General features: G+C 39.6%; 1 protein-coding gene across 4 annotated transcripts in view; it reads right to left on the reverse strand.

Annotated features, from left to right (window-relative positions):
* Nucleotides 1–690: 690 nt before the first annotated feature.
* The window catches only part of DYRK1A (dual specificity tyrosine phosphorylation regulated kinase 1A), a 146,118-nt gene continuing 129,800 nt past the window's right edge, over nt 691–17,008 (reverse strand). For all 4 annotated transcript variants that reach the window (XM_029214318.1, XM_029214320.1, XM_029214317.1 and 1 more), the window contains exons 10-12: nt 11,264–11,570; nt 10,707–10,831; nt 691–4,023 (exon numbers count right to left, since the gene is read on the reverse strand). In XM_029214318.1, coding sequence (XP_029070151.1) covers nt 3,403–4,023; nt 10,707–10,831; nt 11,264–11,570 — 1,053 coding nt within the window. In that variant the 3' untranslated portion in view covers nt 691–3,402. The remainder of the gene's footprint in view (nt 4,024–10,706; nt 10,832–11,263; nt 11,571–17,008) is intronic.

The following is a 17,008-nucleotide window of genomic DNA, read 5'->3' on the forward strand; positions in this document are numbered from 1 at the left end:
ATTATTGTAGCCTTAATGATTTTTCACATGTATCAACAGTTCTAATATTCATTAAATAAAAATAGGCCTAAGTTTTTTGGATACTGATTCTGATATACAAAATGTGCCACTTACCTATAAAATGCTCATTACCCTAAGAAAAACACTAAAGGAAGTTTCTTTCATACATGTGGTAAGTGCACTTTATGTAGACAATCTGAATTTTACAAAATCACATTTAAATTTACAGTAAGTTTTTTGCCTTCTGAAAGACACCTTAATGTATACTTATGCAGGCTAACTTATAAAAAACAGGAGACTTCAGGTTAGGATTAATTCACTGTGGCAGGAATTCTAGACTTTCTTGTATAAAGTCCCTGATAGGCCCCCATCAAGGATCTGGGGAAAGAAGAACGATATTATTTGTATTTCCTCTTGCTTCCAAGCAGGTCAAATCCTAGAGAAAATCATCTAACTCTCACATCCATCCTAAACATTACGGCCTATGAGCACTTTGAATCAAAGAGAAACTGTGAATATCAAGTAAAGAAACAATTTTAAAAAATCAAAATGGTCTGTTAAACCTCCAATGTTTACTTTCCAAGATTTTTGAAGCCTACGTTGATGTAACTACTGTTTTCCTTTCTACACGTCTGACTAAACTTATAGTCAGTATACCTACCAGACCATTCATTACCTGGACCAGGTTAATTGCATAGAAAGATTTCGACTATGTTTACATTTTTCTTAAATTAATTTTAAAAAAGCATAGTAAAGAGTCTGAGGACAAATTATTCAACTGTTTATCATACATAAGACCGCAGGACTATAATACAAAGGGGAGTTCTTTTTCATTTAACGTTACAATATACACAGCAAGTCCGGACCAGATCTTACAATCTGCACACAGGTATTTAACCTTTTCCATGCTGTTTATGTTTACAATGCACAGAAGTCCTGTAACCAAACCGTGTAGTAAAGCACACAAAACTGGACTGTAACATAACACAGTATGCAGAAGCATTGGATTTTATGACTTCCTTTATGTAAATAGCGGTTTAAAAACTGCTTTCGTTTTTTGGTGCTTGCTAAGATGTGGCAACCAGCACAGAAAATGACCTGACCCATGTATCTTCACCTTATATTCCTAAACAGCAGTAACTACTGAATTCCTTTTGACATTGCTAGACTCAAGATGATGTCCTTTTATTCACTGTAAACTTTATGAACTACCGAGTTCAAAAATCCATCCACAGGCTTGACATTTAATTACAAAATAAATACGGATTTCCTGATTAACAAAAAAAATTTTTGTGGTTTATAAAAACTGATATTCCCAAGTTTCCATTCACACAGTTTTAAGCCTTTTTTCTTTTGTCACTGATTACATATAAAAACCTGCTCTTGTTCAGAAAAAATTGATCTAGTCAGCCACATGGAATTGACCAATAAAAAGTAATGTGGTGTTTCTGCTGAGTTGTTTTGAACAGGGTTATCGGCAGAGGTAGATTACTGCTTCTTTTCTAGGCTTCTTTGATCCTGGACAGGTAAATTCCTTAATCTTCATTCTCCCAACTCAACCGCTCAAAAGTTTAACACCATAAAATTGGTCAATTTAAAATGGGAACACAAATTTAGCAACTGCCAGACTGTGTTACATTAAGGCAGCACAATCTCAAAACTAGGCACCTGTTGAACACCAGCCTGTTCCCTTCCGGGTCATGCATGCAAGTTTTGCTTTACTCGTGCTCATAGTTTGGACCTGTTGGTGCAATCAAGGTCTTGCTTTCAAGTTTACAAGTAGGTTAATCAGGAATACAAGAATCAACTGCTGGTTCCGCAGCTTCTGGATCCAGTGTCCCTTTACCTTCAGAAGCCTGAACACATTTAGGATGTAACAGCTGTTGTAATCTTGAGTTAGATGTCAATCTATTATGTTCAGTACACAGACTGCTGTAAATGTATTGGCTATGGATTCAACAACAGTTCCAGTTTTGTTTAAGCAATAGTACAGCCATAATTTTCAACTGACATTTAAAAATGGTCTAGTTACACCTTGTGTCAAAGTGCAGAACTGCTACATTATTGGTTACAGACATCTATGTGCTATAAAAACAGCTTTGGTACAATAAATTATCAAAAAAGAAAATAAATTTTTGTAAAATTCACAGCATAATTGTGAGGCAAAAAAGCAGTCACATAAAATTCTGCATTTTTTTTAAAAATGTTCAGGATGAACAGAAGACATCTTTGTGCAGAAGAAATGGTGGAGATACCACGTGCCGAGAAAAAGCAAAAGAAAAAGTAAAAAGCAGGAAGGGACACAGCTGTAGCTATTTCCATCAAAGCAAACCACTACTTCTGTGACCTTCAACCAATAAGGAAGTCAACTTTATGACACACGCAAAGTGACCTTGCAATACCTTACAATTAGTGGGTCACAAAAGTCTATTTTAAAAGAAAGGCCTCTTGAATTACCCATTCTCTGTGTTTTCAGCATTAAGGACTGTCTGCAAAAGCATGTCCAAAAGTGATTGCATCTGAAATGGTAGGCTCTTCTAACTTCGAGTCCAAATCCATAAGGCCAAAGGTTATCCCAAAGACCACCACTCAGACCTCCCCAGGACTGGCCACAACTGACCCGTTGATTGCTTCTCAGTGCACCTTGGTTAGGAGACCAGTCACGTTCCATTACTATCTCACTGTGGCCTCAACAACGGGAGACCCACAGGGTCCCAGGCAATTGCTGCTTTGCTCCTCAGTAGGTTCAGACAGGAGAGTTCTGATCCCGCCACTTAGCATGCTTACTGTGCCTTACAAACTCCAATACAACCGTCCCTTCCATACAGCTGAAGGTGATGTTTGTGTGAGCTGGAGGTCCCTCTTCCTTACAGTACTGCATTTCCGTGCCCAAGTGTGTTTAGAGGACTTAAAACCCCAAATATCCCACCCCCCACCCTAAACAAAATGAAAACAAAACAAAAACGGGAAGGAAAAAAGGAAAAACAAAAATGGAAGGAAAAACACCCTCATGGGGCCCTTTAAAATGCAAATTATGTGCAGTGCCTTTTATTTTAAAATTAGTTGGCAAATGATTAAGACCAACATCTGAACAACAACTTCTGTGGAATAGAAAGACAAAAACCCCACTATGACTGGGATGTGGCGAGTTAAAATGGGGGAGGCAAAAAGAGGACACCTCTGAGCTATCCGTGAAGATGGGTTTGGACATGGCTCTTTTAAAAACTTCATTGTCCCTTTGCAATCTTTTCAAGTTAAAAAAAAAAAAAGTCAGCTTTGCCCTCTTGTAGCGGTTCAGTGTGTTAATCTCCTTCTGATTCAAGCAGCTTTGCACTTTGTTTTTTGGAAAAAAACACCACTTCTATAAAAACACACAAGAAACAAACTCAAGTTTCAATTTAGTCACGAGCTAGCTACAGGACTCTGTTGCACACAAACTCCTGTCATGGGGGACTCTTCTCTATCAGCCCCTTGCCTCATTGTCAGATGTCCTTCAGTCATGTAATGTGCAGGACCTGTATTAGCAGAAAATTGGTATGTTGGATGTCCAGCTATGCCAGTCTCTTGGCGGGGATTGGAGTAGACGGTTAAATTAACGTCCATAGCTCCATTCTGTCCAAAGTCCAAGGTATTAGCAGCCACTGGGCGATTCTGGTAGGCTTGATTGCCTTGATTACCAGTAGAGGAGGAAGATGTAGAGGAAGAAGTAGTTGAGGAAGACAGGGATGTCATGGAGTGGTGACTATGGCCAACCTCCATAGAATCCTGGGTAGAGGAGCTATTTGTTGGAGAATTGTAGACCCTTGGCCTGGTCCGGTTGCCCAAGGCTTGTTGTCCATGGTGGTGGTGGTGATGGTGGTGGTGGTGATGGTGATGGGAACTGTTTCCATGGTGATGATGCAATGCATTCTGTTGAGGGGCTACATGAAAGGTCGTTTCTTGAACAGGATGAGTTTCAACAGTGACTTGTGTAGGAGCTTCAGTGCCTGACCAACCAATGGGAGCAGGAAATTGCTGACGCACCTGTAAGAACAGATTTTAAAACGATTAAGAGTACCATTTCCAAGCTTTAATCTTCGATAAAAAGCTACAACACTAGCACTTACATTAGTTAGAGAGAGGGTTTTGAAACTTTAATGTGTTAGACAGTTCTATAACACAAACTTCCAAATGTGTTCAAGAGTGAAAAATATTTTATTATGAAAGCTTCAATTTTTAGCAAGTTACACCCATACTCATATATTTTACTCGCCACTTTCTTTCCTTGGGAGCACTGTTTATGCCAGGGGTCAGCAAACTTCTTCTGGAAAGGGCCAGATAGCAAATATTTCTGACAGGTCCAAAAGGCATTCTTTACTTTCCCACTAAAGCTCCTCCTCTCTCCAATCTTCTGTTTTAATAGAACCACTAGTACCCATCTAGCTGCTCAACCATTCCTCCATCCAAACAATCAGCAAGTACTACTAAAGCTACCTCCAAAATAGAACCCAAATCTGGCCTCTTTTCTCCATCTCCACCACGACTACTCTATCCTAGGTCACTATCATCTCTTGCCTAGACTAATATAACAGCCTCCTAAATCAACTCCCATCTTCCATCTTTGCCTTTTTCCAAACCATTCTCCAAAGAGTAGCAAGAACAGTCTTTTTAAAACACAAATCCAAATTAGGCAAGAAAAAGAAAAGTCATCCACATTGGAAATAAAGAAGTAAAATGGTCACTACCTGCAGATGACGTAACATTACATTATATGGAAAACCCTGAAGACTCCGTTAGAAAACTGTTAGAACTAATAAATGAACTCAATAGGGTTGCAGGATATAAAATCAATACACAAAAATCGACTGCATTTCTATACACTAATAATGAAACAGAAAAAGAAAACAATCCCATGTACAACTGTATCAAAAAGAATAAAATATCAAGAAATAACTTTAACCAAGGAAGTAAAAGACCTGTAGAAGAAGAAGGTCTGGAAGAAGAAGACACAAATAAATGGAAAGATAGTCCATGCTCACAGACTGGAAGAGGGTAAGAATCAATGTTGTTAAAGTGTCCCAACTACCCAAAGCAATCTACAGATTCAATGCAATCCCCCACAAAATTCCAACGTCATTTTTCAAAAAAAAAAAAAGAATAATCCTAAAATTTGTAATCCACAAAGAAACCCAAATAGCAAAAGCAATCTTGAGAAAGAAGAACAAAGATGGAGGCATCATGCTCCCTGGTATCTAACTACACTACAAAGCTATAGCAATTAAAACAGTACGGTACTGACATAAAAAAAGGCACACAGATCAATGGAACGGAAGAGAGAGCCCAGAAATAAATCTACGCGTATATGGTCAATTAATTTATGACAAAGGAACGAAGAATATACAATGGAGAAAGGACAGACTCTTCAATAAATGGTGTTGGGAAAACTAGATAGCCACATACCAAAGAATGAAACTCAACCACACTATCTTACACCAAACACAAACTCAAAATGGATTAAAGACTTGAATGTAAGACCTGAAACCATACAACTCCTAGAAGAAAACATAGGCAGTAATAAGCTCCTTGACATAGGTCTTGGTGATAATTTTTTGAATCTGACACCAAAGCAAAAGCAACAAAAGCAAAAATAAATAAATGGGATGACAACATACTAAAAAGCTACTGCCCAGTAAAGGAAACCATCAACAAAATGAAAAGGCAACTTACTGAATGGGAGAAAATATTTGTCAATTATATTATCTGATAACAGGCTAATATACAAAATATATAAAGAATTGATAAAACTCAACAGCAAAAATCCAAACAATCTGATTGAAAAATGGGCAGAAGATCTGACTAGACATGTTTCCAAAGAAGACATACAGATGGCCAATAGGTACAGGAAAAGAAGCTCAACATCATGAACCATCAGGGAAATTCAAATCAAAACCACAACGAGATATCACTTCACATCCATGAGAATGACTATTATCAAAAAGACAACAAATAGCAAGTGTTGGTGAGGATGTGGAAAAAAGGGAACCCTCATGCACTGCTTGGTGGGAATATAAATTAGTGCAGCCACTATGGAAAACAGTATGGAGGAGGTTCTTCAAAAAATTAAAAACAGAACTACCATATGATCCTGCAATTCCACTTCTGGGTATTTATATGAAGAAAACAACAACAGTATCTTGAAAAGATATATGTACCCCCATGTTCATTCACTTCAGCATTATTTACAATAGCCAAAATATGGAAACAACCCAAGTAAGTGCCCACTGATGGATGAATAGATAAACAAAATAATCCAAAATCCATAAACAATCTGGCCAATGCTCATTTCTCCAACCTTTTCCTCTAGCCATCCTTCCTCTTGCTGCCTAAGTTCCTACTACACAGGATCTTCCTTCTATTCCTCTACCTAGTCAACATCTTTCAGAAGCCTCAGGGTGTTTGTACTTACTGTTCCCTTCTGCCTAGAATGCTCTGATTTCTAATTTCTGCTTGGATGATTCTTTCTCATCATTTCAGTTCCAGAGTCTTCCCTCACCACTCTGGCTAATGCTCCCCCAATTTCTGTGGCAGAGGTTCCAAATTGTCCTCAAAAAACATACTCTTCTTCCTGAGCATAAGGCTGCACTATGCTTACTCCCCAGCCTCCCCTGTACTTAGACATGGCCATATGACTGTTTTAGTCAATGGAATATGAATGAAGGTTCCTATGTTACAGCCAGATCTGGCCCACAAAATACATCCCAAGTCCTTCTGTCTGCCAGATGCAGCAGACAACTAGGCCCTTGGGGATGGGGCAGTCATAAGATGGTAGGAACCCAGGATGTGGGAGAGAGCCACGCCACTAACCTGAATACCCACTCTGGACTATTACATAAAAAAGAAACTTCACATTCTTTCAGCTACCATATTTTGGGGGGTCTACCTGTTATCAGTTCGGCCTATCTGAATTAATACCTCCCACCCAACAAATCACTACTCTCTATTACATTACCCTGTCTTATTTTCTTTTTAACAGTTAATAGTACTTGCAATTTCTATTCATTTGATTCGTTTTATTTATTTTCTGTGTCACGGTAAGCTCTAGGAAGGCAAAGCCTATGTCTTTATCACCAGTGGCTAGCACAGATCATTAAGACCACTCAACAAACGTGGTCTCAGAATCAAAATTCAAGAAAAACTATTGAAAATAATCCAGTAGAAAAATAGGCAGAAAGTTCTCAGAAAATATTAATGGTTCTTAAACTATGAAGCTGCTTAAATTCATGGAAAGAAGAAATAAGTGAAATGTAACTATACTCTGTCCAATACCAGGTTTTTCAGTTCAGACTGATCCAAAGGTGATCACACTGACTGCTTCTCCAAACTCTGTTAGTGGGAGGCTAAACTGGTAAAACTACATGGAGAGCAATCTGGCAACAGCTATCAAAATGACAAACCACGTTACTCTTTGACCCAGCAATTTCACATCCAGGAACTCATGTCACATATAAACTGCATATGTGTGGATGCTTTATATGTAGGGCTATTTATTACAGCATTATTTGCAGTAGTAAAAAAGATTGGAAATAAGCTAAATGTCCATTAATAGGGAACTACTGCAATGACTTGGAATATCTAAACAATGGAATACTGTGTGACTGTTAAAAACACAACAAAAAGAATGAAAAAGCTCCCCTATATGATACAGAAAGAGCTCCATAATATATATTTTAAAATATATGTAGGGCTTCCCCGGTGGCGCAGTGGTTGAGTCTGCCTGTCGATGCAGGGGACACGGGTTCGTGCCCCGGTCCGGGAAGATCCCATATGCCGCAGAGCGGCTGGGCCCGTGAGCCATGGCCTCTGAGCCTGCGCGTCCGGAGCCTGTGCTCCGCAACGGGAGAGGCCACAACAGTGAGAGGCCCACGTACAGCAAAAAAAAAATTAAATAAATAAATAAATAAATAAATAAAAATATATGTAAAACATGCTAAAATAAAAAAACAAGATGTGAAACAGTGTGCACGGTATGCTACCACTTGTGTACAAAGGTTAGGTGAAGGATATACATTTGTATCTGCTTGCATATGTATAAAACATCGCAGAAAGACTACATAAAACTAATAACATTAATTTAGAAACTGGGAGAAAGGGATGGAAAAAGGAAGGTCGTTCTAAAGAATTAGGGAAAGCCTCTGGCCGTGATATTTGAGACCTGAAGGATATATAGTAGTCACCAAAGCAAAGACAGAGGAAAAGCTTATTCCAGGCTGAGCACGGTCAATGTGAGAAATGTGAAAGGGAACATGGTATACAGTCTGAAAAATGAAAAAAAAAAAAAAAAATTCCAGGAAGACCAGAATGAATGAAGAGGAGGAAGGATGCCTGGGTAGGAGCCAGATGACAGAAATCACTGAATCCTGTGTAAGAAGTCGCTATTTTTTTTTTTAAGTACAAGAGAAAGCCAGAAACTGGTTGAAAGCAGGGGAAAGAGCTGGATCAGACTGCTCTACTGAACATTCACTAGGCTGCAAAGAAGAGAACAGAGGCGAACTGGTGAATGAAACTGGACGCTTGAAGTCCAGTTGCAATAATCTTTATAGCAAGATAAGCTAGAGATGATTGTACCAAGGGGGTGAAGTAGAGAGAACAGACACATATGTAGGATATTCAGAATCCATACTATTTACCATTGGATTCAAGGTGGGGGGTGAGGGAGAGAGGAGTCAAGAATGAACTCCCCAGGTGCCAGGTGTACGACCTGAGCAAATGGGTAAATTCAGGGCCACTTGTATTGATACAGATAAAAGGAGATGAGCTTTGGGGGAGGAGAAAATGATGACATCAGTTTATAGGATGCATCTGTAGTGTTATGCTGTAGGGACTTCCAAAACGGTATTTATAGTAAATGATTAGAAATAAAGGTGTGGGGCTCAGGAGTGAAGTCTAGATCAGAAATAAAGACATAAAGTGACCGACATCGAGATGGTAGCCGCAGTCATTGGTAAGAGCAGGTGAGGTCACCAGGAAGTGTTTAAGGTGAGAGACAGGACACAGACCACCCACGTTTACGTGGCCGAGGGGGAGCAGAGAATCCGAAAAGGAGACAGTGAAGGAAGGGGGTGGGGGCTGGGATGAGGGCCATCCTGTCCAGGAAGGCAGAGGAGAGTGCTACAAAAAGCATGGAGAGGGGCTTCCCTGGTGGCGCAGTGGTAGAGAGTCCGCCTGCCGATGCAGGGGACGCGGGTTCATGCCCCAGTCCGGGAGGATCCCACATGCCGCGGAGCAGCTGGGCCCGTGAGCCATGGACGCTGAGCCTGCGCGTCCGGAGCCTGTGCTCCGCAACGGGAGAGGACACAACAGTGAGAGGCCTGCGTACCGCAAAAAAAAAATGCACGGAGAGGCCAGGGCTGTGTCAACGTGAGTGAGGACCAGAGAGAGACAAGTGACTGAGTGTCTGCCGGGCTCCTCAGTAATGACCACTGTGACTCCACAGGAACAGTTTCCTGAGTTGGGAAGCAGCCCAACTGGAGCAGCTGAAGACTTCTTAAAGGGTGAAGTAATAGTAGCAGAAATGTGGGGCAAGGAAGACAAGGGCCAGGGAAAGGTTTTCCTTCAGATGGGAGAGAGCTGGGGATGATCAGGTGCTGACGGGAAGAAGGCGAGCAGAGGACACAGGGGCCAGTGGCTGAGCAGGGCCAAGTCCTGTGCAGGTGGGAGGAGAGGGGCAGGGCCCGAGGTGGCTGACCCCAGGCAGGAGCTGCTGCCCCTGCTGACAAGGGGCGGGAGAAAGGGCACAAGCACACATGGCGGTGGGGCGAGGTGGCTGGTGACACGCAGTGAGGCGCTCCTTTCTGAGGACTGTTCCTTACACAGTGAGGAGTGAGGGAGAGCAGAGAAGGGGAGGCAAAGGTTTCTAGCAAGAGTAGGAGAGGGTGAAGCAATTATTAAAGAGAATGGGAGCACGATGAGATGACCTGAGAAACATGCAAGCTTGCCCAAGTAGATGCTGGTGACTACGAATTAACAGGGGTAACAATGCATCTACAGGTTTGCCTTTCTCCACCAGCACTCAGCTGCCCCAGTCCCAAGAATGGGCAGTGATATTCATCAACTTCCATTTTATTTCTCATTAGATAATATACTTGCCTCTCACTGTAAACATCATAATGCAGTACTCAGTATGAATTAACTTATTATTTTACAAAGAGTATTTAATAAATATTCTGACTACCGTCATCTGCTTCACCCCTTAAAAAAATTTACTTAATTAGATCCTCTTTAACAAAAAACCTTCAAAACAAAAAGTGGAGGTGAAAATCAAACCACAAACTGATTCAGAATCTAGGACTATCAGTGATAGCAGATCACAAGAGGCAGTGGAGTGCAGTAATTAAGATCACGCACCTCGGAAAGTTCCCTAAACCTTGAAGTCACAGTTCCCAAAGTAAAATGAAAATCCAAACAGGGCGAGGCTCAAAATGCTGCCGGAGTAAACAAGATAAACAAACACCTGGAGCAGCTGCTGGTATGCACTCAATAAATGGGAGCTATTTCTAAACACGGAGGGAAAACGTTGCAAGGATGTGTAAGTTAGAATTCCTTACAACCAAGGAAGCTATGAACCTTTTAGAGTAAATGACGTTATCATTCTAAAACCACTTGGCATCCAACACTGGTACGCCTGGGCACAGTGGAGGGCGTGAATGAAGGGCTGTGTGACCGCTCACCTGGGGACTGTGTGTCTCACAGTCCATGGCCTGGACAGCAGCTGTGAAGTGCCCGCCGCTGTGCCGATGCTGGTGCGTTGGGTCCGACCTGGCTCTCCCACTGTTGCTCGTCCCCGATGATCCGCCTGAAGCATCACAACACGGTACAGCTTGTGAGTGTAAAGTTAATTTTGTTCAAGTATATATCCTAAAACTATAACATTAAAACGGGAAGTGAGTCACCAAAAAAAAAGTCTGTATTAACCTGAACTAAAATATGACCAAGTTTGGTTAAGTCAGGGGAAAACTCAAGCATGTGAACCAAGTATTTCCATTTTAAAAACAATTTTAAAATTTGGCTAATAAGGAGTATTGTTTCCAAGCAGAATTTATTATACGCATAATTAAGTATTAGAGCTTTGGGGGAGGTGAATTTTTTTACTAGCCACAAAGAACAGGTTCGGGAAAAATAATTCCTCCCACCCATTAACAAACTTTAAAAAACTTTAAAATAACCCCCACTTTGTAAAGAAAAGAGGAAACATTTTAAAGCCTAATATAATATCAAAAGAACAGACCTGAGCTTGAAGATGTACTGGAGGTGGTGCCCGAAGACTGTGACTGCTCCATGGCAGGACTCGTGGATACACTATTACTTGTATTTGTACCTTCATCAGCTGTTTTCTTGAAAAAACTGTGCTGCAGGGCATAGTAAGGTTGAATTCGAGTTTTGGGGTCATAATCAAGCATCCTTAAAATGAGGTCTTTGAACTTCAAGTAGTCAGCTACTGTATGACCCGATTCCCCAGCACGACGCCCACCAGGTCCTCCTGTTTCTACTCCGAGAATATTATGAAGTTTGCGGGTTCCTGGTGGTTTATACTCCTAAAGAGAAAAAAGATAAAAAGGCTTTCTCTAAATCTGATGGAATATGTAAAAGCCTACATAATGTCAAATATGCTTACATGTATGATAATGTTGAGGCCTTTATTAAAAAGAATGCTTTATAGTTAGAGCCTCTATATTTTCACACATACTATTCCGAACACACTGTACTTAGGAGAAATTCAATTTTGAGACCAGAAATGACTATAAAGATCATCTAGCCCAGAGATCAGCAAACTATGGCCTGGCTCAGAGCCTGTTTTTATATAGCCTCCACTATGAATGGTTTTCATATTTTTAAAGGTTGTAAAAACAAACAAAACCAAGTAAGAACACTCAACAGAAGCCCACAAAGCCGAAACCTTTACTATGGGGTCCTTTACAAAGGAAGTGTGCCAACCAGTGGTTGTGAACCTCTTTTCTGCCCAATACACCTGTGAACTCAGGGGCACTTACTCAGTAACAGCGGCTCACTAAAGCTTTAAAGATCACTCCTAATAAAGAATCATGGGTCTAACCCTACCTGCTCATATGCAGATAAAAGAATCAGAAGTAAATTATTTATGCCTCATTTTATTGATAGAAAATATGTTTAATAATAAATTGCCTTAACATGTGCTGAGATTTTCTGGGAACTCATTTTAACAGATAACAGTATAACCTTTAAAATCCCTATCAATACTGAATTTATTCAGAATAGTATCACTGGATTTTTGCTTCTAGGTACAATGCAGAAATTCGCAAGAGACCATCGCTCTTACTCTAAAATCAAGAACAAGCCAGGCAGGCACACAACAAAATCACTGCTTTTTAAAAACCTATCAGAGAGCTGAGGACTAAAGAAACCAGATTAACTAAATTCTAGAAAATGAAGAGTCTTTCCTAGGAAAGAAGAGACTTATGGTGGGAGAAGGAGCAAATGCCACAGATGTGACTAAGAAGAGTCCAGCCCAACTCCCAACCAACTTCTAACAGCCATGTGTGGCTGGGCCACAGGACGGGACAGGCAGACGACCCAGGGAGGGTCCCCCAGGGCGCTGCAGAGCTGGGTCCAGAGCAGCATTATGGACACAGATCACCCTGAGGCACCAAGAGTTAGCAGCGGGTTGCTGGCTGGGCAACAATGCATAAAAGATCTCTGCAGTTTCCAAACACCGCTTAAAACCTATGAAGACAGTGGAGAATAGAATCTAAGTCAAGCAAACAAACAAAACACAGCCCAGATTCAGCTAAACTACAAATGAAACTGACTCAGTCTCATCACACTAGTAGCCTGACAGAGTAAGCAGCAAGCCTCTTTCTAAAGAGAAATAAGATTTACTTCCATCTCAACTGTTCTTAAAAGCAGCAAGTCCAACATACATATAAAAAATTATAGACACATGAAACAAGCAAACAAAAAGGGTCCATAATCAAGTGAAAAAAATAGTAGAAAACTCACATACATAAATGACCCAAATGTTGAAACTGACAGACAGGTATTTTAAAATAACTATGGGGCTTCCCTGGTAGCGCAGTGGTTAAGAAACTGCCTGCCAACGCAGGGGACATGGGTTCGAGCCCTGGTCCAGGAAGATCCCACATGCCGCGGAGCAACTAAGCCCATGCGCCACAACTACTGAGCCTGCGCTCTAGAGCCCATGAGCCACAACTACTGAGCCCATGTGCCACAGCTACTGAAGCCCGTGTGCCTAGAGCCTGTGCTCCGCAACAAGCCACTGCAACGAGAAACCCGCACACCACGACAAGGAGTAGCTCCCGCTTGCCACGACCAGAGAAAGCCTGCACGCAGCAACAAAGACCCAACACAGCCAAAATAAATTAATTAATTTTTAAAAAATAACTATGATAAAAAGAATTTAGTTCAAAAGTTAGGTAACATGTGGATAGACTGGGGGGGGATTATTTAAAACTAGTTTTTTTTCTTTTTTTTTTTTTTGCGGTATGTGGGCCTCTCACTGTTGTGGCCTCCCCCGTTGCGGAGCACAGGCTCCGGACGCACAGGCTCAGCGGCCATGGCTCACGGGCCCAGCCGCTCCGCAGCACGTGGGATCTTCCTGGACCGGGGCACGAACCCGTGTCCCCTGCATCGGCAGGCGGACTCTCAACCACTGCGCCACCAGGGAAGCCCAAAAGTATTTTTTTTTTTAAAAAGATAAATTAAGTGAAAACACTAGAACTAAAAGAAATGCAGAGAATCCATTTAATGGTTTTAACAGCAGACTGGGCTCAAGAGAAGAAAAGCAATCAGTGAACTAGAAAGACAGAGCAAAGAAATTATCTAAACTAACACACAAAAAGAAAACAAAATGAATAAACCAGAGACCTCTAATAGTAAGCACTATAACGTATATTTAATTGAATAATTAGCAGGAGAAGAGAGAGTGAAGCAGAACAAATATTTGAAAGGATGATGTCTGAGCACTTTCAAAAATTGATGAAAGAGATTAATCCACAGATCTAACAAACTCAGCAAACTCCATGGAGAATAAATACAAGGAAAACTATACATAAGAACCTAATAGTCAAACTGCTGAAAAATCAAACATAAAAAAAAGCAAAAAAAAAAGAGGTTGAACGAAAAGATCTACAAAATTCATACCAGCTTTTATATGTCATGTTTGAGCATGTCACCCAAATTGCTTGCTTCTTTACTCTTCTCTTCCACAGAAGATCCCTGTGCTAAAGGCATTTTCCTTCTTCGTTATATCCCCAAGTTCTCTTTCTCAGCGTGAGAGCGTGCTAAGCACAGCTTGAGAAGACCTGAGCTTGCTTTCTAGCCCTACCATTCCTTGCTGTGGTCACCAAAGAATTTAATTAACACTCTTGAATCTCAGTTTTCTGATGTGTAAAAATGGAACTGAGAATATCTATTATTACTATCTATCGTCATCTTCTTATTGTGAGAATCAAATAAAAACATCTTAAGTTATAATAATAAAAAAAAAGCATCAAAATCAGCCAGGGGGAAGACAGAGAAATATTTCATAAACAATGCTTAGAAAAACCATTGACTTTTCTTCAGAAACAATGTAATACAGAAAACAATGTCATTAATATATTTAAACAACTAAATTTGTTTAGGTTTACGTAAACCTAAAATTCTATATCAATTTGTAAATTTCCATATCCATGGAAAATATCTTCCCAAAAATCAAGGTGAATAAAGATATTTTCAGATAAACAACTGCTGAGAGAATTCATCAGCAGAAGTTATTCACTATAAAATAAAAAGTTAAAGGAAGTTCTTCAAGCTGAAGGAACATAATACAAGATTGAAGTCAGGAACTGCAAAAAGAAATGAAAAATTCTATGGGTAAAAAGAAAAGAACTTTTTTTTTCTTTTGGGCTTGCAGGATCTTAGTTCCCCAACCAGGGACTGAACTCGGGGCCGCAGTAGTGAAAGCTCCAAGTACTAACCACTGGACCACCAGGGAATTCCCAAAAAGAACTTTTTATTTTCTTTATTTTTTATGTACTTTTAAATCTCTTTTAAAAATCATTTTTAATTTAAGTAGTCAATGTGTTGTGTGGGTTATAACATATGTGTAAGTGATATATGATGACAAGAGACAGAAGGACTTAGATAAAAGCACGTGGTTATCACACGGTTTATAAAGTGATATAACATTTTGTTAAGTTCAACTGGTAAGTTAAAGATGCATATAGTAAAAGCAACACTAAAAATTACACACAGAAGAACAGCTAAACAGTCACTTAAGGTGAAATAAAATACCAAAAAGTACTCAACTCAAAAGAAGGCAGTAAAGAAGGAACAGGGAACAAAGAACAGATAAAACAAATAGAATACAAATAAGGCAAAAGTCTAAAACCCAAACCCCTGAATAATTAAATAGGTTAAATATTCATTGTGAAAGGAAGATACTATTTGACTAGATTAAAAAGGATGACTCAACTACATTTTGTATACAGAAGTCATACTTCACATACAAAAGTATGAACAGGTTTACTACAGTAAAAGGGTAAAAAAACCACTATAAAAATGTTAAGAATTAAAAAGCTGGTATAGCTAGCGTAATATTAGACAAAGTAGACTCAAAGACAAAAATATTATTAGAGACAAAGAGGAATATTTCATGGTAATGAAAGACTGAATTTATCACCAAGTCCTAAAAATACTAAATAGGTATACTTAATTGAGAGAGCTTCAAAAAACATAAAGCAACTAAAGGAGATGAAGACAAATCCAGTATCATCACTAAAAATGAACACTCCTCTCAGTTATTGATAAAACAAATATACACAGACAGACACAAAGTAAGGATGTAAAGATTCTCGAAGATAAGGCCAACAGGCCCATGAAAAGATGCTCAACATCGCTGATTATTAGAGAAACGCAAATCAAAACTACAAGGAGGTATCACCTCACACCAGTCAGAATGGCTATTATGGAAAAGTCTATAAATAATAAATGCTGGAGAGGGTGTGGTGAAAAGGGAACCCTCCTGCACTGTTGGTGGGAATGTAAATCGGTACAACCACTACGGAGAACAGTATGGAGGTTCCTTAAAAACTAAAAATAGAGTTACCATATGATCCTGCAATCTGACTCCTGGACATATATCCAGAGAAAACTAATTCGGAAAGATACAAGCACCCCGATGTTCACTGCAGGGCTATTTATTGGGTTGGCCAAAAAGTTCGTTTGCGTTTTCCCGTAACATCTTGCAGAAAAACCCGAACTTGTTGGCCAACCCAATACAATAGCCAAGACATGGAAGCAACCTAAATGTCCATCGACAGATGAGTGGATAAAGAAGATATGGGGTGTACGTGTATATATATAGCGAAATATTACTCAGCCATAGAAAAGAATGAAATAATGCCATCTGCAGCAACATGGATGGACCTAGAGATTATCACACTAAGTGAAATAAGCCAAACAAAGAAAAATAGATCACTTATATGTGGAATCTAAAAAAAAAAAGGAAAAGAAAAGAAAGATGCAAATGAACTTACTTTCAGAACAGAAACAGACCTACAGACATAGAAAACAAATTTATGGTTACCAAAGGGGAAAGGGATGGGAAGGATAAATTAGGAGTTTGGGATTAACATATACACACTAGTATATATAAAACAGATAACCAACAGGGACATACTAGATATTTTGCAATAACCTAGAAGGGAAAAGAATCTGAAAAAGAATATATATATGTATGTATAACTGAATTACTATGCTGTACATCTGAAACTAATACAACATTGTAAATCAACTACATATACTTCAATTTAAAAAAAACTTTTAAAGGAGAGTATCTTCATAAACTTGAGGAAGGTAAAGATTTCTTAGAATACAAAAAACACTATTCATTAAAAAAAAGAGATTAAATTTCCTGCTCATTAAAAACTACTACTAAGAAAAGAAATAGGCGAGCTGCAGTCTGAGAATACTGACATATATGTGACAAAGGACT

This window comes from Monodon monoceros, unplaced genomic scaffold, assembly GCF_005190385.1.
Source record: "Monodon monoceros isolate NGI ecotype Baffin Bay Population unplaced genomic scaffold, NGI_Narwhal_1 Super_Scaffold_11, whole genome shotgun sequence".
Taxonomy (NCBI): Eukaryota; Metazoa; Chordata; class Mammalia; order Artiodactyla; family Monodontidae; genus Monodon; species Monodon monoceros.